This window comes from Eleginops maclovinus, chromosome 24 (assembly GCF_036324505.1).
Source record: "Eleginops maclovinus isolate JMC-PN-2008 ecotype Puerto Natales chromosome 24, JC_Emac_rtc_rv5, whole genome shotgun sequence".
Classification (NCBI taxonomy): Eukaryota; Metazoa; Chordata; class Actinopteri; order Perciformes; family Eleginopidae; genus Eleginops; species Eleginops maclovinus.
The window spans coordinates 5,328,216-5,354,003 of record NC_086372.1 but is presented as its reverse complement, the minus strand read 5'-3'; the positions used below and the strand labels follow the sequence as shown (position 1 = coordinate 5,354,003).

Sequence of the window (25,788 nt, the reverse complement as noted above, 5' to 3'; positions counted from 1 at the left end):
CGATAGTATATTGACAATGCATACATAAAGAGGTGGGTCTCCAAGTGAACTGACCTCAAACCTGTCCAACACATTTGGGACCAACTTGAACCAGAGATATGAATATTTTTACATTTGAATGTATTTACTGTTTGTGTGGTACCTAGATCCATCATAAATTAACCCTCATTAAGAGGACCTTTATGGTGTTTTGTTGGCTGGTAAATGTTTCTGTGTAATATATGATATTTTTAACTAGTATCTGCTCGCTGTCTGGGCCTCTATAATCTCAAGAGTCCCATTACGCATTTTTCCGTTCTGTCTTATTGTATTTTTAAATCTTGGTGAACAGAACAAAGGAAGGAAACAAACAAGGCGATCCCTGACGAAGCTGCAGGGAGGAGAAAGGCGATAATTCAGCGACTCCCACACCTTCTCAAAAAAACTGCTTCCTGCTCCTTTTTCAGAGCGAGGGTGCAGATCACTCCCACGCTGCTTTAGCGGCTGGCGTCCCACCACCCACCCCCGTGGAGCCGCCCACATCCAGGCGTTACCAGGGCAACACATCATCATCAGTGACTTGGAGGAGGAGGAGAGGGGTTATATGTGTATATATGTGTGTGTGAGTGAGAAGGAGGGAGGATGATGGGAAGTATGTGAAAAAAGGACCTGCGTCAGAGTGAGTCATCAGCCAGTTTCACAATGTGTCGATGTGACGCTGATGTAAATGGGCCTGAGCAGGGATTCATCTCACTGCAACAGCAAAAAATCCAAAAAAAACAGGAAGAAGAACAACAAAACAAACAGGAGACAGAGAAACTCCTTTAAAGGAAGCTGGTTCTACTTTCATCACAAAGCTGTGTGTTGACAGGAAGAAGAAGAAGACGAGGGAAGGGCAGAGTTATTATGTTACATCTTCTTTAGATCACAGAACGCACCTCACAATAGAGTTCAAAAAAATAAAGTTTAATGTTTATGTGCTGTATAACAAATAAAATATATTAGTGTTTAAAAAAACAGGTGCATAACTAGGTGAAGCCTAATCTATCACTTGACAATAAACAGTGAGGAGGCGATCAGTGACACGGCAGGGCTGTTCTCGGAAACATCGCACGCCAACGAGACAATAACATGTTTTTTTTTCTCTCCCAGAATCCACTAGCTAGCTTAGCTTTAAAATTCTCATCATAGTGGCTGCTTGGAACAAAACAACCTCCATGAAGATGTGTCTTCAAACACCACCACATGTAGTTTGTGACAGACATACAGTTACTGAGCACATGACACAGAGATGGTTCCACATAATATGCAAATAGACTTATTACTCACATAAATATTGCATTGGTCTGGGACTAATCTATCTGCAGGGAGTCAGAGGAGAAGAGACGTATTTACACGGCGTGATGAACACATAGAAACACTCATTTGATTTCCTTTAAACAGCAACAACTCTGAAATAAGCACTGATGGCCATCACAGGTGGATAAACACTGTTAAGAGCTAAGGCTAACCAACATCATCATCATCATGTAAAGTTTTTTATATACTGTACCAGACACTATTTTTTCCTCAATGGACACTTAAAGTTTTTCTTGTTTTTGCTTATACATAAACACTTGTATTGACACCAAAAATCTACAACAAAGTTACGAACTGGTGGAGAGATTAGGCTAGCACTATTTGTTACTATTTACAGACCCGGGCAGTAATCAACTTTCTTCTGCTGTTTTAGCAAAACCACATACCTGCAATCTCTAAAACTTGACACACATGTTGGATTTTACGACCTAATATCGTTTTTAAAACCCGCAGGCATGTCTATTTCTGAAATATTCTGTTTGCAGATGTGTGGTTTCCCTTCTACAGCAGTGTTTTTGTAAATTACAAAGTGAAATGAAGCAATTAGCTCGGCCTCCGGCATGCCATCCTACCCAGGTGGATGACAGAGGTCCCCTGCTGTTACTCCACAACAGCACCTATACATCTTCGTCTTAAATTACCTTCCAGAAATATACACAGAAGAGGTGCGGGGGGGGAGTGAGGGAGGATTAAAAATCCCACCTGTCCCCTACTCCCGTTTGAAGTGAACGACAAAAAGACGAACCTGCTAAAGGGGCTGAATCTGAACTCAATCTCCCTATACAGTACTTTTAAAACCTCTACAGTACAAATAAAAATGAATAAGTTAGATTTGGGAGAAAGATGGAGGCTCAGAGGACGGAGGGTGACTCAGGGAAATGATTTCAGAAGCTGCTTAATCTTTGGATATTTTTTGTAACATCTTCTTACTGTAGAATAAATATAAACGCTAGGACTCAAGAGTTTTTCATAATGTAATGATTATTAAATAAAAAGTATATAAGGGTTATACTGATTTGGGTACCTTGCCTGTAAGCTGCAAAATACATAACACTTGGTTTCCATCATTAAAACAAAAAAACAACTGATAAACTTGACTTTACTTGCACTGTTTTCAAGCTAAATGCTAATAGCAAGTAATGCTTGCCATTCTTGTTAGCGAGTATTGATTAGCACCGCTGAAGCTAATGGGAATGTCATTCGTTTTGAGTGAATTAGGCCACAAAACACATTTGTATGTTGAAACTAAGGATCAACAACATTTCAGAACTAAATATGCCAAACTCATGGTGGCACTATAGGAAAAAGGCAGATTTAATAACCAGAGTTTTTATGTTTTGTTCTCTCGTAATTATGAAATTTGTGCTAGTCTATCAATTGTATCAAGGTATTTCAGTCTTGCATCGCTGCAGTGTTACTAACGAAAAATTGGAGGAAAAACCCCCGGATACTTGAAATATTTAGGAATTTAAACTGAATATTGGCATCATTTGCAGCTTCATTTTGAATGTTCCAGTCAGTTTGAAGGCTTTACAACTTTGGCTACATGGTAGCCATATGAAGTGTTCCTAAGATGCTGAACAGAACAACATTTCTGCTTTAATGTCATCTCTGAATCTATGTTTGAAATCAGACTCAGCCCCTGTAAGAAAGCAACAAATATATAAAAAAACACCAGGTGAAGGTACACACACTGATCACTCTTAAATTACGTGTATAATAACAGACAAAACTCTCTCTTTGAACAAAACAGAAATACAAAATAAAGAAAAATAAATGCTTTTCATGAGGCAACATTGGTTGTTAAGGCTCTACTGTGGCTGTGCTTGCTTAGTATCTATTGATGGGTAATAACTGCATACTGTCAGGTGTGAGTGGCGTGGATTTGGGCAGGAGGCGGGAGGCACTATGTGGAGTCTTCCGGCTCTGACTTGATGGTTTTCTTCTCCGCGTTGCTGCACGCTCGCTGCGACGTCCCGTTTTCTGAAGATGGAGACGAAAATAAATGTCTTGCATTGCATTAATGATTTATTCTTCAGTCTAAATCCAAATATATTCGGTTTAATGTCACATTTTTATTGTAAAGCACTTTAAATGTCCTTGTTGAAGTATCCCCTGAAGAATTTACTGTTGTGTTTCCCCGGCGTCTCTCACCTGTTGCTGGTGTTTTGGTGTCGTCTGAGTTGCTGTGGTTGTGGTTGTGATGGCGCTTCAGCTCGTTGGCTAGCTGCTTGCCCAATGGGAGGTCTCCTTCCTGCATGTTCTGACTGACAACGCGCAGGTTGATTGGTCGTTCGTCTGAGACAGAAACACGCGAGAAAAGCAGAGTTATTCCAGCTTCTCAGATTCGAGTCTTATCCTGGTTTTGATCATCATGTATTTTGTGTCTCTCTAATTTTCAAAAAGGTTAGATGTTGTGATTGGTCAACCCTCTTGGAGATGTCCCACCCCTAAGCCTATCATGTACAATGTGTGGGAGCGCTAGCCAATAGAAGGGAGAGTGTTCCATAGTGACTTCACTATGTTACAGAAGTAAACAATGGAGTCCTATGGAGGTAATTCAGGCAGAAGAGGGGACAGAGAAGGAGGTAAGGACATGCAAAGGACAAAGAACCATAAGAAGGAAAAAAATGACAGGGTGGACAAAAAGACATAAAGAGCAGGAGTAAGGAGAGAGAAGAAGAAGAGGGGGAGGGGAGAGACAGAGAGAGACAGAGAGAGACAGAGAGAGAGAGAGAGAGAGAGAGAGAGAGAGAGAGAGAGAGAGAGAGAGAGAGAGAGAGAGAGAAAGACGCCCCCCTCCAGGCAACTGGCTGGAGGTAAACAGGCGTGGGCGTGATAATTACAGGTGCATTGTGGGATTTGTGGGAACAGCGATATAATGAGCTGTCGGGAGTGTGTGAGGGAGGTGAGGGATGAAAATGAGACGAAGCCCGCAGGAGAATCACATCCTGAATAATGATGCCTCTTGTTCTCCTCGTGTTTCAGATGGAGAGTGACAGTAAGCACCCATAGGTGTTGTTTTTTAATCCACACACACACACACACACACACACACACACACCCCCCCCGTGGTTTAGTGACATGACACACTGTTTAAATTAAAATAACATGAAGTCACTTTATGATTCAGGCTGTTTCCTGCACCCAGTGGGAGGTTCGTTCTTGATTGGAAGAGTGGGGCAAAAAAACCAGCAAACAGAGAGTTTCAGACATTTCTAGCATGAGTGATCTGTTTCATTTAGATGCCCTGAAATGTCCCTTTTTTATAGCCTTTGCAGACCATCCACGTGCACAAACAAAAGGGAAAACCCCCAAAAGCAGAATGAGGCCCCTTTAACACTGAATCAAAAACTATATTTTGGATATAAAAATGTTTTCCCTCTCGCACCTTGGTTGTCTCTGCTGGCGTCAGCGGCGGCTCCGTTGGTATGGTGAGCGTCGTTGAGGTACTTTAAGGCGGCGGGCGGGATCCTCCAGTCCAGAGCCTGCAGACGCTCCTGCACCGCCGCGTCCTGCAGGATCTCCATCTGCCGCGCCAGCAGACGCTCCAGCTGCATCTGAAGAAAACACACATCACATTTAAATTGTATGTGTCTGGCTTACTCAGTTATTTTAAACTTCTCTGATTCTATTTCAGCTTGTTAGCAAGTCAAGAAACTACTGCAGGAGAGGTTTAGCCTTTACAGACCATTTAAAAACTTACATTAAATAAAGGAAAAGGAAACCCCAAAAAGCAGAATAGGGCCCTTTTTTTGGAGCTAACATGAACATGACTAGAGTGTCAGCAGCAGGTGCACACAGGAGACATACTGTATGTTTCCCATATCAAGAAGCGAAGGTCACATGAACATGTTTCCTTGGTAATGAGTCCCCCTCCCACACTCTCTAATTAGGAACAAGCCACAGAAGCAGGGGCACTGGAAAACCAATAACTGGGATCAAACTAGATCCTGCTGCCACTAACATCTGCTCACATGTGGAGATGTGTCGCCATGTGTTGCTGGGAATCCTTTTCAAACGGCAGTTGACGTGAAATTGTTTCGTTGGTGTCTGATCTGATTCTGATTGTCACATTTTCTTATTTATTTGAGTCGTTTTTAAATCGCCGGATGTGAGGAAACCCTCAAGCGTCAGAATACAAAGGAAAACAAGCAATGTTTTTTGTAAAATGTTGAATATGCCTCAAATAAATGAACAATATTAAATAAGTCACCCTCTCAATCCCCGTATTATACTCCAAACAACAACATCCACCAGCCTCGGTTTGGACGCTGCATTTTTGTTTATTTGTTCTTACCTGCAGATTTCGGCCGACAGTTTCCTCTCCTTTGGACTTGGCGCAGGCCAGCTGCTCCCTCAGCATCTCCTGCCGCATGTGGATCGCCTGCAGCGCCTCCTGGATGTCGAAGAAGTTCTCCTGAAGGCGAGGAAGAGACAAACAAAATACCTGATAGTTATTATTTAGAATAATTTAACAGGAAAGAGTAGAGAAGAAAGTGTGGGTTAGATTTTAGGGCGACTGCTTAAATAACAGCAACTTTTAAAACTTTTTCTGTTTATTGTAAGTCCAAACATCCTCAATAATTGCCTTTTTCTTTGATGAAACAACAAAGTGGATTTTCTATGCGTTTTTCTGAGAGTGAATTTGGCAAGCGTTCCTCTTTTGGGAGCTCCGAGTATTTTTTCTGCGAGCAGGTGTCGACTTTTCGTCTTGTTTAGAGTCCCTGCAGAGTTCACAGCCTCCACATGTTTTAAATCAGCGCTTCGCAAAGAGAGAGAGGAGCCATTCAGAGTTTAAAGAAAAGTCTCAGAGCCAAGTGTGTCAGGAGAGGAGCAGTGAGAGGTCGCTTTGTTTCTGAAAGCTGCACACACACATACACACACACACACATTATGATGTGTCTTTACATTTTAAATACTGAAAATCAACCATTGAGTTCTTTGTCCAACTATTCTTTGGCCCTTTACTGCTTCTTGGGGTTTTCCCTTTGCTGTAGTGTGTTTATATAGGTGCATGTAAATGGTCTGCAAAGGCTCTAATCCCTGTGTACCCTCCAGAGGGACAGTAACACCAACCTTTAACACAGATAAACACATTCTTTAATTTCATTTCAATGACCTTACCTCTGTTTTAATCCTTTTAGGGGATGGCTCGTCTCTGTCTCCACAGCGAGACCTACACAGAAACACATTATGACTTCATACTAAATCAAGTTTTCCAAAAGCAGGAAGCAAAATCTTACTCTGACTGTCAAATCAGCTCTTTAACATCTAATCTTGCTTTATTTTAGAAGTGAAGCACAGTTAAATGATATAAGTGTTGTGTTGCTCACTTGCTGGTGCGGTATGTGTATTTGTAGGTGACCTCTCTGGAGATCTGCCGTGCGAGTCCGAAGAGCTCGTCCCGGCGGGTGAGCAGAGCCATGTCCCGCATACAGAGCTGCGCCGCCGCCTCGTTCACCGTCAGCTGTCAGCGATTAAAAACAGTTAAACCCTGAAGGAACTCTCACTAGAAAATCCTTCTCAATCCATGTTTGTGTGTCTCACCTCATGCAGTGTCAGGTGTTTCCCGTCCCTCCTCTTGGAGTCAAAGCGCCCGTAGATGGCGCTGTATTTCCGAATCTCCTCCTCCCGACGTGGCTCGTCGTCGCTCATCTCGAAGATGTGTCCGATCATCTTCGCCATCTTCTTGTTGTTCTTCAGCTGCTCCTTCACCTCGGCTAAGTCTGTCTTGGGGAGTCCTGGGGCCATCCGGTCCACACACTCCAGGACGGACTGCACGGCGGCGGCGTCCAGGGCCTCTAACGCGTCCCTCGGGGAGGACGGTGACCCGAGGTCAGAGGGCGACAGGCTGTGCTCACTGTCGTTGCTGTGGCCCGACCAGAAGCGGGCCTCGCTGCCGCCCTGCAGGGGGGACCCGGCTGACACTTTGTCCCTCGCCACGTCCAGCTTCCCGGGGTCGGAGCAGGCGGCGGCGACAGCTTTGGGCATCTTGACGCTGGCGGCTCGGTCCTGCAGCGTGGGCGAGCCCTCGGGCAGCTTGTAGACAGGGATGCTGCACACAGGCAGCGAGGTGAGCGGCTGGTTGAAGATGGCCGGGTTGGTGACCCAGTCCCGCAGCGCCTTCTGCAGGCGGCGCACGTGCAGCGGCTTGCTGGCCATGCCCACCAGCGCCATGATCTCCAGGAACTCCTCCTCCCCCGCCTCGCACAGCTGCTGCACATCGTCGCCTCCCTGCTGGATGAAGGCCTCGTAGTAGTAGAGCAGGTTGGCCCGCTGCAGGATGCGGTACAGCTGCAGCTCGCCCAGGGTCCTCGGCAACACGGCCGCCATACCTGAAGGGGGGGCGCACAATATTATTGAATCATTATACATTTTTTAATATGCTATTTACATATTTATTTTTAGCTTAGTTGTTGTACTATGTGATTTAAAAAAAATATTTGGATTTATTTAATTTTGATTTAGATTAATATTTATTTTTTAATTATTTAATCAGCATTTATTTATATTCATAAACACATTTTTACATATTGATTTTGGTACAATGTTCACATTTCAGTTAAGTGTGCAGGAATAAAATGATATAAAAACAGAGTGTTAAACTAACCACTGCACAGTAAAAAACGACTGAATACTTTAATAATATTTAAATATTATAGATAAATAGATCCCTGTGTTGCGGGAAAATAAAGCTTGGATTAGACTGGGAATGTATGTGAGAATAAATACATTTTAAATCCAAATGATTTCTCCTCTCACACCTGGTTCTGTGTGTGCATTACAGACATGGAGCCGCATTTCCATGAATTCCATGATTTATATTTGGACTGTGCATTTTTTCCTGGCAGGTGCATGACTGCAGTTTATCAGGCCTCAGCAGGTGTATGCAAAGGTTACATTTGATCAAGAGTGTCTTACATTTTTAGATGTAATGTGTGGGATAAAGACAGAGCGACTCTCTGCAGGTGCACGGGGCTAAAGACGAGAAAGCTGCTTTTTACTCTGCTCATTTTGCTTTTTTTTAACAGCAACTTAATGCCAATATTGTGCTTGAAAACATCTTTTATCTCCTGTTTTGCAGCACCCTGTGAATAAACTTTTTCTCTGCTGCCAGCTGAGTATTTATCCTCGCTGTCATTCACTCTGCCTCCACTCTGCACCCGAACAAAGCAAAGAAAACTCTGTGCCAAAAACTTGTCGCTTGCCACCTTAAATTTGAGGAGAGGCAAGAAGTGGAGGCTTGTTTTCCACTCTTCCTATGTGCATGTGAGGCTGTGCGGAGGCCGAGCTAACAGAGGAGTGGCAGTCCGAGGACCACATGCCTCTCTCCACCCCTGCAGGATGTGTAGGTGGAGGGCTGCCTCGCCCAGAATAGGCCCAGAGAGCCAGGCAGGCCTTTACTCTGGAAAATAACAACTGAGAGGACTAAAAAAAGAGTTTTATTTAAAGTTAAACCGAATATAACACTGCTAATGCTGTTGCTAATAAGGCTTTTAGCTAAAAATCTTTACAATGCAGACATTCTTGCAAAGTTTTGAGATCTCTCATCGGACTTTCCAAAAAGAAATGTGTTCCCAAGATCGATAATTTAAGCTAAATGAGTATCACTTAGAGCCTCAACAATGATTCCTTTGTTAGCGTTCACAAAACAACACCTCCCATGAGGCTTTTCTAGCCTGTTGTTCAACTTTAAATAACGTACGCAGACACTTTTCAGCTTTAAATCTTTACAGCTTGAAGACAATCTATTCTGCTTTTTGGGGTTTTCCTCCTGCCTGTAGTGTGCTATATAGGTTTATGTGCATGTAAATGGTCTGAAACGCCTCCATTGGATGCATCTCTAAGCGGGTGACCAATCACAACAGAGCCAGCCAGCTAACCAAGCACAGCAGGACACTAAATGAACAGAATAAGTATCTGCTACTGACCTTAAATCTCTTTAAATCTAAGTTTGAGAGGACATTGGGAGGGTTTACTCAAGTAATTAAAGCTAATTTATAGACATCTGACAACGAAACATCCCATTTGAGGTATTATTACTCCTTCTCAGTTCAAATACATTCTTTATAGTTGTCCAAAAAGTGATTACAATGTGATAAAGAGGACATAAGTAGAATAAGATTCAACTTTTAAGTGGATCAACCTTCTAAATGTATTGATCTATTAACCTGTGATGACAAAAACAAATGAGCTGTGAACGAAAATGATGAGAGGACATCACGCACTGTGGGAAAATAATGTAAATCAAGTGGAAGGAAGTGCATTGCGTACAGCAGTGATGGGAAAACACTCAAGCTGAAACAAGTGGAAAGTATGCATCTCATCTCATGATTTATGACAAAAAGGTCATTTGGAAAAGCTAATTTTAACTCAAATTAAGAGACTAAAGATGACATTGAGGGACGGATAAGATAAATAAGCAATAAACATTTCCTAGAGGCAGTTACAAAATATATACCTATATTGCGTTCACATAGAAAAGCTTCTCATGATTCATCTTGGGAACTTTACATCTTACACACATCATGGATAGTAAAAGCATGAATACAATACTATGAAAATGTTGAGTATCGTCAAAATGTACTCAAACTTGCTGAATGTGAGTGTTTTTCTAATAGACTGGATTATTATTGATGCATTTACTGCGTTTAATTGGCATTTGACCATTGTTTGTGGAGGTGGAGCAAGTTTTACACATTTGATATGCTCTTATAGTTAAATGTATCATAAAAAACAAACATAAAATGCACTTTTTAAATGTTTTAAAGCAGTAGTAGCTGTACAATGTACAATCTATCCTTTTGAGATGTAGTAAAGGAGTATAAAGTAAACATATGTATGGTGGAAACATTCGTAGTACGTTAACTAAAGGTTACAGTTTCTACATCTATATTTATCACATGTTTTAAAATGCATATCATACAAATTATATAACAACAAACAGTTATAACTTAGATTTTATTAGAGCCATTTTGGTGCGATTAAAACACAATTGTAGCTCAAATAGTTTTTCTTCAAATATTCATCATTGTTTAAGACATAATGCAGAACATTGTCTGATTCTGGCTCCTCTTTTTATTGACGTGTATCAGTAATCATTATATTGTTGTGCTTCGACTGTTTTCTGGATCAAATTAGATGTTTAACCTTGGGATACAGTACAATATTTCCTAAAAATGTCCTAAAAAAAGAGTAAACAATGCAACACTGCAGCAAGCAGAGGTTGTCACTGCTGGTTTTTCACAATAAAGCGCCAATGTGTGAATTGAATGCCTATATTTAGCTGCAGTGTGAACTACTGAGTGTGTGTGTGTGTGTGTGTGTGTGTGTGTGTGTGTGTGTAGCTGCCAAAAGCCGACGTCTGTCTGGAGAATAAAATAATCCTGCAGCTTTAAAAAGCATCGCACTGCTCCACAAATAACAAAATGGATTATGGGAAAAAAGAATGGTTATTGTCAGGGTATTAGGTCAACAGCCGTCTGCAAACACTTTCAACGTGGACATCTTACTCCTGTGTGTGTGTGTGTGTGTGTGTGTGTGTGTGTGTGTGTGTGTGTGTGTGTGTGTGTGTGTGTGTGTGTGTGTGTGTGTGTGTATGTGTGTGGGTGTGCGTGCTGCCAGTTATGGTAGGTAGTGAATGGCAGGCTCTAATTGAAGTCCTGCTACACAAAAGCCAGTTTATCGAGTTCGGCTTTTCACCTGGAGAACTGAGGCGTGTGCCGACATAATGACACACACACACACACACACACTGATTAGTAGTTTTCCAGGTGAAATGCCAAGCAGCAGAGAGTAATTTTGAGTGAGGACTATATTGATTTTTTTATGATTCATGAGGAATTTCCCAATGTTTCTCTGTGGAGTGATGCTATTTAGTCATCATTAGAAACACAGATGTGTGTACATGTACATGTGTGTCTATTGGTGTCTAGAGGCATATTTTTATCATATTTAGCACAATTATTGAGTGTTAAAAATGGCACTAGAGCGACTTCAAATAACATCCAAGTTGACCATGACACACAGGCTGTTTAAATGACAAATCACATGAAATGAAATCCAGTTTATGATGAAAGATTCACCTATTTGTTGAAATGTAAAACATTGAACATGCATAAGAGTGGCTATAATTGTGCTTCGTTCCTCTTATCATATATCCATCATTATATATAGTATGTATAGGGAGATTAAAGCCACATTTGGTAATTTTTTACTCTTTTAATGTATTTGTATCTCTTATTTTCCAGTAGAAACTTACCTCAAATGCTCAGTAATGCAGACAAACCGTGTTATAATAGAGTTTTACAGACATCTTGTGCTACTTTAAAGTATTTCTTGCAATAATTGTACTGTATCAAAGGGTTATTTGGAGCTAATTTGCAGAATTAAGACAGAACTAAGGATGAAAGCATCACCATGCTCAGGTAACGTGCAGGTTTAAGGACTAATTGTGCCTACCTGGTGAGTTTTCTGCCCCTTTTGGTCCGACCTGGTCCGGTTTCTTCTTCAGCTCTTTCTCCTTCTTCTTCTTCTTCTTCACTGTTTACCAACACAGAACCTGGGGTGTGAATTTGTGCAAAAATATAAAAAAGGAAAGCCCGCACCGAAGGGATCCCCCAGGACAGCAAGGCGCGTAAAAGCCAAAACAACTTTAAAAAAAGGAAGAAATAGAAAAATTATTTCCAAGACCAAAGAAGAAGCGCGTGCTTGTCTGTGCGTGCTCAAACAGAGCGACACTACTCTCCTCTTGCTCTCTTTCTGGAAACTTTTTCTTTCTCCTGTAGAGAGAGAGAGAGAGAGGAGAAAAAAAGCAGAATATCAGTAAAAAAAAAAAGCCGCTGACCTTCGTGCGTCTTTCGGTGCGTCTTTTTCCTCCCAGTGTGTGTTGAGTGTGTGTATGTGTGTGTGTGAATGTGTGTGAGTGAGTGAGTGAGTGAGTGTGTGTGAGTGTTTGAGTCCTCTCCCAGCGTTCTCCACTCCCCTGCACTATTTGCTGCCGTCAATACTGACGTAGTCACACACACACATAAGCATTTCCGGCTGTTTTAACAGAAATAAAAGCACGGGACCAAAAGGGATATGTGCATGAATTTATGCCCTTGAAATATATATATATAAATTATATTTTATACATATATATATATATATATATATATATATATATCAAATAGAAATATATTCAAATACCAAAAATATAGCTCATTTTTTAAACCGGTAACAGATTTTTAATAGCCGTTATGCAAAATGAATCCTATGGATGGGTCCTTATTTTATTTTATGAATGTGTTTAGCTTTTGATTATATATGTGGGTCTACCATTTTTGGAAAAATGTATTGCTGTAACAGTGTTTCATTTACCTGAAGTAGAATAGCCTACATTTTGTATACTGGGAATTTCCCAGGACGAATAAAGTATTTCTGATTATTCATATTTCTGATTTTGATACTTGCATGTTAAAGGATACATAATACTTCCGTGTTTTTACTTTGTGGCATTGCAACTTTTACTTGTGTACAGAATCGAAATACTTCTTCCATTACTGTAGAAAAAAGCAGATGTGTTGTTGTTGCCGTGTCATATTTGCGCATGCTTTTATTTTGTTAGCACTTCCTGTCTGTTGCGTCCTAACTGCACGCACTTTGATGGACGCAGCAGTAGCAGCAGCAGAATACAGTGGGATATTCCTCTCTCTCGCTCTTTCTCTCTCTCTGTCTCTCTCTCTCTTGCGCCCACGCTGCTCCCTGCGTGACGCAAATCCGCGCGTGGGCGGACACACGGGGCGTGGGAGGCTTTCTGCACGGAATACCAAACACAGGCAGGTTCAACACCCACAGAGAGACACAGCAGTTTGCACACTTTATGTTCTCTAACTAAATTAATGCTGCACATTATCTCCTTACTTTAAAATGTAAATATGAACAGAAATGATAGTCTGAAGATTTGAAAATGGATCACTCTGCAGTTTAACATTCTGCAAAAAGTGACTCAATGACTTCTAATTGAATCTAAAAATCATTTTATAGATTCAATTAGGTAGGAGTAGGAATAGGTTGAAGTATACTATGTTTCAACGTGAATATATCTTCCCTTAAATGTGTGGTTTTTAGTTTATATTTTCTATATGTCCATTGTGTCCACATGTCTTTTTTTGTGTGTAAAAATATACACACGAGTTGTTTCATAGTCTTCTTTTGTAGTAGTAGTTTTGGTAGTAGTATATTCTAGTTTATTCTTTTTCTAATTGTATTTTGTGTAAAATGTGTGTATGGGAAAGTTTTTACAGAGTATTTGTAGTAGTGGTGTATTTGGAAATGCACTTTTAATTTATAAATCTTTCACAGATGTTTATACTGTATTTGTACCTACAGTATCAGCCTACATTAAATGCCTGTAAAACAACAATATGTTAAGTTTGTATGTACTTACAATATATATATATATATATATATATATATATATATATATATATATATATGCATGTACATTTCCTTAGTGTGATTGCATATCTACATTTGAGCTACTTATGTTAACACACTCATTTCAAACGGCTCTTATAATATTATGTATAGAAATATTTGATTTATCTTTGAAGAATAAATAATGCATCCTTCTCTTTCTTACTTTCAGACAAAATGTGTGATTAACATCAGGGAAATAAATACCTTAAATCCTCCCTAATATTTAGATCATTCTTGTTTATTCTAAGTTTTAATGTCTATTTGAAACGTTGAATATAAGGTGCACTTTTGAATGCACTTTTTAAAATAAAATGAAGAAAACGCAGACCTTAAATGGAGGTATCTGAGCATAGAAGTTCATATTTACCCTGGGTTCAGCAATAACCGCATGCCAGTGAGTGGATTGATAAAAGAAGACTCACATGCATGTGTCACAACATGAATAATAAATGTCACACTGACTGATATCTGTACGAAGTGTGTGTGTTTAGTCACGTGTGAGGGAACTATAGCCCCACAGAACTGCGTCAATGAAACACGCTGTATGCAAACGGTCAATCCAGATTTCACTGATGTGAGACATGCAAATGGTTTTCAACACAGGGAAGTGTTCATCAGGAAGCCCTGTGTGTGTATGTGTGTGTGCGGTTTTGGTTTTGGTTGATTTGAAGCATGGTGTTTCCCCAGAATGAGTCCTCTTTTCTCCATTAAAACTCAATAAACTGACAATAGTACCCTTTGATTATGCATTACTGCACAATATGTACACAATGTATTTACATACAGCAAAAGTCAAAAATACACTGTAGCTTCTTGTAGCTGCAGCACCTATAGTCATAACTACCACTATTTCTAGTACTAGTACTCTTTTCAGTATTTGATCAGAACCCGGTAAAGGCAGTTGTGTTAGTATAAGTATGAGTTATTTTTAGTCCCATCCAAGTATCAGTACCGGGTACAGGGAAACGAAAACCCAAATGATGGGAATAATAGGGCCCCTCAATTGATAACTCGAGGAATGAAATACAGCAGGAAACTTTAATATTTCCATGTAAGATGAGACCCAAAAAAAGAGTGCAGAGAAGCGGGTAAATGTCGCTCAGAGCTCCAATCAAATCTCCACACGATCACTTTGATTCCCCATCAATGAGTTATTTTGGGGAATTAGGCCAGCCGCCACCAGAGTTTCACCCTGGGGACAAAACTAGAGCAGCTTCTGTCAAACAACGACACACCCACCCCCCCCCAAAAAAAACCTCGCCCTCCCATCTCCGCCGCCATTACACCCCCAACACAGGAGCTGAAAAGTAAAATAAAACAATTTACACTCGACACTGCGGCTCCTTTTATGTGTCTTCAAAAGCCCAAATGAGGAGAAAACTAGTATTTGTACTGTGTGTGTGTGTGTGTGTGTGTGTGTGTGTGTGTGTGTGTGTGTGTGTGTGTTCGTGGGGGTGGACGGGGTGGGACTGCATGCTTTGCAGATCCTCTAATTAATTTCAGAAGGAAACTAAAACAAATATCAAAGCAAAACTGCAGATTATGCATGAATACAAAATCCGGCAGGAGTATCAGGCTGATATCAAAGATTTTTTATAGACTGAAAAAAACACTAATAAGCCAAAATGAATTATTGTTTCACCACCAGTAACATTATTAGCCCATACTTATTGAATATCTATACATAATAATATGTAAACACATTTCTTTTTAATTGAGCTTGCTTTTAAAGTCACATTCATTCATTTTTGACTACACAGATACTAAACACATTCAAATATTTATAAGAAATTGTATAAAACTTCAAGAAATACTCTTAACTTATTAACTGTCCTGCTATGAATTGGACAAAGTCGTGCTAGCTGTTTCCCCCCGTTTCCAGTCTTTGTGCTAAGCTAAGCTACGTTGAGCTAACTGGTTGCTAGCTTTAGTGTCATGTTTACTGAACGGTCATGAAAATGGTATCAATTTAGGCTTTACAATGAGTTTTCATGCCTGAAGGGAAACTAACAAGTTGAATTTTTTAATACTGAATTTGATTTAGAGGGTTCTTTTTTTAAGATAGTGTAAGACTTTACATGATTGAAACAAAAACTCCTGAGTTTAAAAGAGGCAGTTTCTTGCAAAAATGATTGCAGATGTCACTGAAAGGTATATGTTTGTTTGAGTATCCGGGTTCTACAGCACAAAAGAGCATGTCAAAATGGAAGGGGACAATTGTTATGCTAAGATTATTTTGTATATCTGAAGTCAAGAATAGAGTTTCATGCAAATATTTATGATGTGTTTTCCAAACGCAGGTAGGCAGGTAGGATTCCAATCCGCCCACCTTCAGCAGTCTTTAAATCCACGTCTGGCTGCTGCTGTGTGTGTGTGTGTGTGTGTGTGTGTGTGTGTGTGTGTGTGTGTGTGTGTGTGTGTGTGTGTGTGTGTGTGTGTGTGTGTGTGTGTGTGTGTGTGTGTGTGATGCAGATATGACCTTCTAACGTTCCCGTGGATCAGCCTCCGAGCAGACGGGGATCAAATCAGATTCTGAAAGAAACGGAGAGGAGAAGGAATATTAGCTCCATGTCTTTCCCTTTTGACCTCCCTCCACTCCCACTTCTCTCCTCCCACCCTTCCCTCACCTTCACACAGACTCAATATCTAACAAGAAGCAAATTAAGGCGGGAGCAGGAAATAGGATGTCCACCCACACTGTGAGGTCGGTCGACACCCAGGCTGCCTGTTCCCACAAGTCCCAGTTTCCCAGTTTACCCAATTTCACACCACAGCCCTGTTCCTTTGAGCTTCTCTGCACGGAGACCTGATTTACACGATCGTTCTTACGGAGGATTCATTTCAGTGAGAGTTGATCAGTGAAAGTTGAATAAAATTGACTTTTTTGGCATTAACTGATTTGTTACATGCTCTGGTTTTTCATCATGTAGACTTTTTGGGTTTATGACCAGGGCTTATTAGCATGTTAGCATGCTAACAAGCTAAACAGACCATGATTGCAGCCCTAACATGTCTCAAATAATTCATTAAAGAAATATAAATGTCCTATTTCTATCAAGTTTTCTTAGTGTTGCAGTTCTTTTTGTGTTGCTTTTTAAAGTAGGTTTTCTAATTCATTTTCTTAGTTCTTCGTGTTTTCTTCTTGGAATAGTCTTGTCTTCTTTTTCTTATCGTCCTCTTCTTAGTTTCGTCCAGTTTCATCGTGTCTTCTTTGTATCTTCTTCGAACTTGAAGGAAATGTGAAGGATTTCCCTCCAAGTGTTGTGCTCACTTTAACAGATGAGCAAAGATATTCAGCACCTTTACGGAGATGGCTTTTTGTTTGTTTGAGATCATGCAGAACTTTCTTGACACACAGGTCATTATTATGTGAATTTTGCTGGTTGCTACCCATAACACCTTTCTGCTATGTTGCAAAACTCCACATTGTTTTGACTAACCCATCTGACGTGGTTTTTAAATGTTTCCACAAATCCCCCCCAAAAACCCCTTCAATTTAGTCCTAAAAACATTAAAACTGCTGAGAGCGAGCGGTACAAGGTTTTCACACGACAGCAGCAATCTGCTTTCATGTCGCCCTGTCAATCATTCCCACAGAGTAGGCGTCACATCTTTTTTTTTCTGCATCCCCCCCTCCCCACAGAAACCTCCAAACAGTGGATGTATCTCATTTGGCAAGAAGCCTCTTCATATTTCACTTTTCAGGAGACGCCTGTTTGTCTAATTTCTGCAGCTCTTCTCCTTTTTCTTTCTCCCTGCAACTTTTCTTCCTCTTCTTCTTCTTCTCCCCCTCCGGAGTAGAAACACATTTCAATGACACGCCCACGCCTGGGCCTGTCAGCCCCTCGCCCTGTCAGAGCGCCCACGCTGCTCTGCTCCCCTTCTCCCTCCCCTCCGTCTCCTCCCTCCCTCCCCTCTCCTCTCCTTCCCACATCCTCAACACTTTGCGCTCTAAAAAAGCAGCTCTTTTCATCCAAGTTCCCTCTTTAGGAGGAAATAAAGAGCAGGGGGGGGGAGAGAGACACAACAGAGCGGTATGATTCAGTCTCCAGGCGTTGCTACTGCCTGTCATTGAGTGTCCCTTTTCATTTGGAGGGAATGCCAAAAAACAGCAGATAAAAAATGTCCTCCTATTGTCGTCTCCACCCTGTGTTTGGGTGGCGGACACATCTGAGACGGGCGTGGATGTGAGCAGAAATGCTGTGAAATCAACAAAATCTGGTTAGAAAGTAGTTTAGGCAGTTTCTTTTCCTTTTATGATGCCGTATGAGGCCACGAGAGAGAATGTGTGTGTGTGAATAAAGCCGGTGTGTTTGCTCAGTCTTACTTTGTGTCTGTTGAGAAAGTGTGGGATGGTATGAGCGGCTTATGTCTGACTGAACACGTGTGTGCCTGTGTGGGCGGGGAGTGTGTATAGGGGCGATGTGTGTGTGTGTGTGTGTGTGTGTGTGTGTGTGTGTGTGTGTGTGTGTGTGTGTGTGTGTGTGTGTGTGTGTGTGTGTGTGTGTGTGTGTGTGTGTGTGTGTGTGTGTGTGTGTCTCTTTGCACACTGATTACACTCGTGTGGGCGTTTTGGGCAAGGATGTGTGTGGGCGTAGTGAGCGTAGGCGGAGGTTATGTGACATACAGATAGAGACTGCAGTGTTCCTGCAGTGTGTTTATGTGTGTGAAACTTTACTGCAGAAACAGCTATAGGGCCCTGCTGCTGCACAGTGTGCCAGCGTGGAAATCTGCTGCCTTCACACTCGCACAAAGTAAAATACATCACCTCTGTGAGGCTGCACGCTGAAAACACAGACACTCTGCACTGTACAGAAAGTTATCCTATCATACTGACAACTAAACAATTAGCAGTAAGTGGGGAAAGTACTCGGAAAGTCACAAAGACTCTGTTACAAGTGACTCCTGCGTTAAAAATCTTACTTACGTAAAAGTACAGAAGCATTAGCAAATATTCTTAAAGTACCAAAACTATGAATACTCGTTAAGCAGAATTTTTCCTTATAATGTATATGATGTCAGTGGATTCAAATGTATTCATGTGAACATCCTTTGATGTACTTTCTGCCACTGACATTTAGTCGATCCACGCAAGTCAAATAACAATCATTCTGATCATCTATTCATCTGTTGAGTCAATTATCAAATTACAGCTTCTCTAATGTGAACGTTTCTGCTTTTCTGTTTCACTACAGATTAAATACGTTTGGATATTTAACTATAATTTGAATCAAAAGTACATTTGCAAAAAGCAAGGTTTTGTTCTCACATGAGAAAAAGGTCACTTTATGTAGAATTGTGATCAGTTGCTGTGGGATGAAAGCAGTACAGGATGTCTGTGATGGAGTTTTTCGAGTTCTTGAAATGGTCCACGCTGCACCTTTAAGGCTTGGTGGGAAGCCCTGCAGCTCCCTGCTGACAGGCCGTGGGCTGACGTGGAGGGGATTTGCCCGTTTTGGCCACGTTAGGGCCTCAGCGACCCCTCGCCGCCCACTCCATCTTCACTCCAGAGTGCTGCTGACGTCTGACATGTCTGCTATCTGAGGCGGAGGCAGACCACCTCTGCAGTCAGAGAGAAACCAGAGCGACTCACATGTGGCGCACAAACACCTCAACTCTGGGCTTATCTGAAGGTGTGATTAATCTGATTAATTTCTGCAGAAAGGTCACATCAAAGCTGGAGATGGATGTGACAAAAGATGGGGGAAAAAATCCCTCGCAGCAGCGGCAGAAGAAGAAAAATGGTAGAAATGATGAAACAATGCGAAGGGTGTGAGCAAAGTTGAGCAGGCTTTGAAGTGAAGCCACACATTCTGCATGATTATTGCTGTTAAGTTTTTGATCTCCAGCCAGCAGGCACGAAAAACAACAGCAGCTTGGGATTAGTCTCCCCCCCCACTCACACGCCTACCTTGCCAGCATAAGTCCCTGACTCAATTAGAAAAAAACCTCTGCAAACTTAGGGCTCCTCACGCACAAGTACCCACACCGCCCTGCCCACGTCCTGCAGCACATCACAGCAGCTCGGGGATTTGTCTTGGCGACATTAAGGCACACACAACTAACACACACACACACACTGGTAAGACAACAGGGCCGAACACACAGAGGAAATAAAGATTTATCTGCCGTTAATTAAATATCACATATCATCCGTGGAGGCTTCTGCCTGTACAGAGCTTCGGAAAAAACGTGCCGACTGATTGTCTCCGCACAAAGATTTGTTCAGCTCAGTCTAAGGGGAATTCGACGAGGTGTTTTTTCTTATTCGACGAATATTGTGTTATTCTGCACTTTTAGAACTGATAACTTGACCTTCGCTTTATAGTTTTGACCTTTACCTGCTGCTGAAACAAACAAGGAATTAGACCAAGAAAAGTCCTCTTTCGGATAGAAGACAACTGATTGTCTTTGCACGAAAAATGTGTTTATTTCAGTGTTTAGGGGAATTTGACAGGTTGATATATCTCTTATCAGATAAATGAGGTTTCCTTTCTGTGGAAAGAATGGATTTATTTTTCAAAAAGCTCATGTTACTCATAATGTAATACAGATAACTTGAACCGGGCTTTGTAGTTCTTTACTTTAACCTCTTAAAACAAAAAACACATTCATTTTTCAAACATGTATTTATATTTGAAATGGAACTATACTTTTATTCCAGTATTCTACACCAGTTTCTTTATTTTAGATTCTTTTATTTTTAAAGCTTTATAATGTGCTTCTGTTTCCTGATAAAAACCTCTACCAGTCAACAGCGTCATATCCCAGCAGGATGATCTTCTGTGATAAATTCCACAAAAAAATCCATTTCCTGTGAGTCACTGCTTCCTGGTTTTGTCATTTCTTCTTAGGAAGTGGAGGGGATCAGGTTTACTGGAAGTCCCTGCAGGTAAAATTTATACAACGCAAACTAAGGGAGTAAAATGCAAATGTGAAAGTCCTGACGGTGGGCGAGCAGGGAACTCTGGACCACAGCACGGGGTAAACGACTGAAATGTAAATGTGCTCTGTGTTTGTGCTCAGAGTGATTTTGATCAGAAGTCACAGACAGGACGCTTCAGGCCAACGCTTGAAACAAAGTTAAAAGTCCTTTTTGCCGTTGAACTCTAATGGGACTGAGGCTCTTTCTGCGGGAAAGCCTCGGCTAAATGACTTGAAAAGACAAAAAGGATTAATAGTGTTCACATGCGGTGTGTTAGACCATTACACATCTGCTCTTCTGTCTTCTGACACACTTATTAGGGTCTAAATAAGAGGGGGGTTATATTCAAATGTACTGCTACGTCCTACAAGACCCATTTGAATGACATACTTTTAGTAAGCACCGTTTTGCAGATATGTTGATGGGGGCCCAAAACACTAACATGAAACCTGAAAATGAGCATGATTGGGCCCCTTTAAATATAATTATATATAATTTAAGTATAAAAACACAAATTTAGAGGCAACACGTTTCTTTACATGTGCAAATTAGCAGAATTGGCTGCTGTAATCAGGTTTCAAGCACTCCTTTTCTGCATTAAACTGTGTCTCTATGCAGTTGTTGTTGTTGCTCCTTTAGTTTTTGGATGATTAAGGTCATAATTTACAAAACAGTACAAATGTACTTCTAAATCCTGCAAAGCCGCTCACATCCGCCTGGAACAGGAAGTAGCCTCTGAAAACCTCTGCTCTGTCCTACAGTGACTTTATAGATCACAGCAGGGTCATATTTCAGATGTAAAGTGCAGCTTTCCCGCTGTGTTGGCCCTGCAGGCTGCGGGGGCCGGAGGAGGGCCAGGCGGGGCTGCACTGGGCTGGCCTGCTGGGTACCGAGCGCCCACGGAGAGGCCTGCAGGGTGGGCGTCATCTATGGAGCGATTGATCCCAGCCAGGACAAAAAGTCTCCCTGTTGTCCCGCTCCACCGCCAGCAGCAGCAGCAGCAGCACAAAGAGCTCGAGATTCGGTCAGAAAAGCTCAAACAAATGAAATCTGAGCTTAGATTGTAGGTGAGAAACTCTACGAATCAATACAAGATCAATTCAGGCGTTACAGGATAGGAAAGTATTTATTCTACTGTAGTGTTTCATTTTACGTGGTTTTATATATCATGTATTTTTTAGATTTGATTCATTTCATTATTTATATTACATTAATGTTATTATTTATGTATTTTGGATTATTATTTTATTTTGTATATGTACATATATAGTTTATAATCATTTTTATTATATACCTTTCCTTTAGATTTTCATTGCCAACAACCACACTGTAGCTATTGTGCATTTGAAAAATAAAACCGATGGATCTTTAATATGAAATCTTCGGATTCAGATTCAGAGATTGCAGAATAAAATGACGTGTTTAAAATCTGCTGACATTAGCAGTGTCTAAGAAGTTTCCCTTAATATCGACCATCGTGTGAGACCAGTGAGGAAACTGTGCAGGTGGCGCTGGTGGTGGGTGGTGGGTGGGGGGGGGGGAGGGGGGGGGGGCGGTGCTGCTGCAGTGTGGAGTTGTTTGCCTGGAGAGGGGGAAAGGTCACACTGCAGAGCTTCTCTCAAACTTTATCAACACAGGCTGCTGAAGAGAAACAAAAAGTACCTGGAGTTTCTGGTGATGAAGGTTTGATGGTGACTTTTAGGCAGTGAGGAAGGTTTGGAAACTTTTGAGACTGAAACGGCAAGGATGCATTTGTTGATCCATCGTAAAGAAGGCGTGAGAAAGATATGAAATGCAAAACGTACTTCATCAAATGACCTGCTTTTTGGCTTGATAATCGTACTTCCTCACAGCTGCAGTCCGTCCTCTCGTCTGACGGCAGCATCTGTTGCAGATGTTGACGCATCTGGGAGAAGGAGATTTAACCATAATTAGTCCGGTTAGTGACACTTCACTCTGTAGAGCCACTGTGTTCTCATACTGCGGTGATTACCATAATACTCCTTCATTAACCGCATCACAGACCTACAGTAGTGCACGCAGCCTCTCATTGATTCTTAATCATTAATAATGCATGTCCTTTACAAGTCTATAACCTGCATCGAGGCCAGCACTGACGGGGAATTCATCATCAGTGATGTGACTGTTTGTCTACCTTCTTCTATGATAGCAGAGACCTTTTCTCCGTTTTGGAAAGCAGCAACCATTGTGACCGGTGGATGAAAATGTTAATTTCCTCCCCTGATAATGATGCATGTCGTTTCCAAATGTGATTATACAAACAGAATGGCATGCTTGTAATGTGCTTAAGATGTTTTTAACATTCATTACCATGCCTGCACACTGTGAATTGTAAAAAAAAAGAAGAAAAACAGACCCTGAAGGCAACCTTTAAGGTTTTTCAGAATAAAATACAGTGGGAATCAAGTGTGCTCTGATTGGTCAGCTGGCCAGCTCTTTCATAGTGATTATATTCTTGTAGTCTTTTTTTCCTATTCCATATTTTTGTTTGTTGACTTTATCTCTATGTTTTCTTTAAAACACATGTGAACCTTTGCACACTCTTAAAGAATTTTGGAAATCTTTTCACAAAGCTTCACATTTTTTCAATTTATTTACATATTTTTTGTGATTTTTTTATATTTGTAATGCATTTCTTTACAATAATATATTTATGTTCCTCTTACATATTCTCCATCGTGTTGAACCATATCCTTAATGTCTTTTTTGTGGATTTTTCAACACGTGCTTTTATTTGACTGTGTTTATCTTATGTACCAATTCACCAAAGCACAATCCTTTAAATCAAAAGCTAGTGAGCAATAAACCTCATTATAATCTGAATTTTAAATACCTGCAGTGGGTCAAAAAACGTTCAATTTGATGTTGACTGTGGAGCCTGGTTCATGCTAACTCCTCCCTGCATTGAAGAATAAAAAACATCAGGTATAATTAAGATTACTCTGCTATTGCTCCTCTGTGCTGCATGTGTACAGGTGACATGGCAGCGTCCTCACTTTACTGTAAACAGAGGCTGAACGCTGGCAGTGGGGTGGAGGCAGAGCGGCCATGACAGCTGTCAGCTCCGATTCATCTCACTCTGCTGCACCCGCTCACACTGCAGCATCACTGCACACACACACACACACACACACACACACACACACACACACACACACACACACACACACACACACACACACACACACACACACACACACACACACACACACACACACACACACACACACACACAGTGTCCTTTTTGTGATTACATTCTTCCAAACATGTTTCTTGATCTTACTGTGTTTTTGCATGCACCATACATATATTATACACCCAATCAGATTCCTTGTACATGTAAAACTGCTTAGCTATACATCTGATTCTGATTACTGTCCCCACAAAGAACAAATACATTAAATACTGCTAACGTCGTGTGAGCAATGGCCGGGGGAATCTCGGATCAATGCAGGGTTTGTGGTTGCATTATGGCCGATATATAGATTGCAACTTAATTTACTGTTCTATGCATTACTGCAAAAACATGAGCTGTTTTTTTTTAAGCTTCTCTGCCCTAAAGAAAGTGTGGTGGTAGCTTTCAGCCCCTGCAGGATGCTTTTGATGTGTGATTTAAAATGTAGCAAACGTTTCTCACTCCTAAAAGGCGAGTAAGAGGCAGCCGAGAAATACGTAGTGTACCGCATGCTGCCAGAAAACACGACTGGCTGCGGTCTCCAGTCTGACTCAGGATGACTCAGGTGGTCATGAATGCACCGCTGCAGGGGGTCTAACCCATAGAAGGGGGGTGGGGTTCTGTATCAGCCACCTTTAACCCATGACCTGCTCTGTGGTCTGCTCAGTTACACTGCACAGTTTAGTCATTCAGCTCATGCAGCTTTGTGCTGGTTTCACTACAACAGTCACAACGATTAGAGATCACGTACAATAGAAGAGCGAGAATTACAAAGTGATGTCACTATGTTCCAATAGAGTCAAAGAGAGGTGTTTCAGGCAGGGGGGGAGTGTGGGAGAGAGATAGGGCCTTTTAAAATCTGGGGATAAGTGAGAACTTGCCAGACTTTTACTTGGAACTGAGTATTTGACACTTTATTTTTGCTACTTTTACTAAATAACAATACATTTTTATTTGGAGCCAGTACACCCATGCTCTTAAAGGTGCTTTCAGGTCATTTAAACAGCCGTTTTCCCCCAGAAAATTGTCCCTGTCGTCTCCAGAGAGTCAATCTCATCACTTTGATTCAGCAGATCGCCTCCTCAGGTCTCTCCATCAGCGCTCAGCGAGGGAAACTAAAAATAGCCTCAGGTTGTATCTGGGCAAGAGCGACTTATTAAAATAACTGTCATGCTTCTTTAATGGGATGCTAATTAGGGAACAAAATGGACTACATTGTGATAATGCCATTTATGAGGTATTAGCAAAAGATGTGAATGCTTTTAACGCTCAGCTGTGGAGGATGTGGATGAAAGTCACACGTAGCACATTCGGTGCAAAGGGAATGAAACCAAAAGGGAGAAAAGAAGCAGAAAAATTGTGGAAATGTCCTTTTTTGCTGCTGAATGTAAGCACTGGTAACGCTTAAAAACAAATGAAAAGAACTGCGATGATGATTTTAGTCATTTTCCTACTTGATTCAAGCACTAACAAGTCATGCAATTAATTAATTAACATGCACGACACTATTTGGTCCAGAAATTGGAAACATTTGTAGGTCAGTGCTGCAGTTCTTAGAGCATTTGAGTGAGTGAAAAGCCTATTTTTGTCAGCCCTCTGTGTCATCTACTGTACAATTTAAGACAAAGGTAGAGAGAAAAGCAAGGAGATGGTGGGAAATTACTCAAATATCACGTTATTGCTGCTAAAATTGAGTCTTAACACCCTGATACAGTTTTGATACAGTTTAACTAAATAAATAGCATTATTATTATTGACTTGTTTCCACAGGATTTAATCAGAGAAAAGACTGTGACGTGGGAAATGTCACTGTAAATAAATATCTGAGTGTCCATATGTCTTACCATACTGCCCACAAGCAAGC

The 25,788-nt window shown here is 41.1% G+C and overlaps 1 protein-coding gene across 3 annotated transcripts; it reads right to left on the bottom strand.

Annotated features, from left to right (window-relative positions):
- Nucleotides 1–929: 929 nt before the first annotated feature.
- Nucleotides 930–12,358, bottom strand: LOC134861038 (NGFI-A-binding protein 1-like). 3 transcript variants are annotated; one of them, XM_063878011.1, is made up of 9 exons: nt 12,188–12,358; nt 11,803–11,993; nt 6,889–7,676; nt 6,675–6,808; nt 6,466–6,517; nt 5,639–5,758; nt 4,730–4,898; nt 3,493–3,636; nt 930–3,321 (listed from the first exon to the last, which is right to left on the bottom strand). In XM_063878011.1, the coding sequence occupies exons 3-9, from the start codon at nt 7,672–7,674 to the stop codon at nt 3,245–3,247; spliced, it is 1,482 nt and encodes a 493-aa protein (XP_063734081.1). In that variant the 5' UTR covers nt 7,675–7,676; nt 11,803–11,993; nt 12,188–12,358; the 3' UTR covers nt 930–3,244. The 3 variants fall into 3 exon arrangements, with proteins under 3 accessions (XP_063734081.1, XP_063734082.1, XP_063734083.1); XM_063878012.1 differs by having other exon boundaries at nt 11,803–11,902; XM_063878013.1 differs by having other exon boundaries at nt 11,803–11,883; nt 12,188–12,335.
- Nucleotides 12,359–25,788: the final 13,430 nt, after the last annotated feature.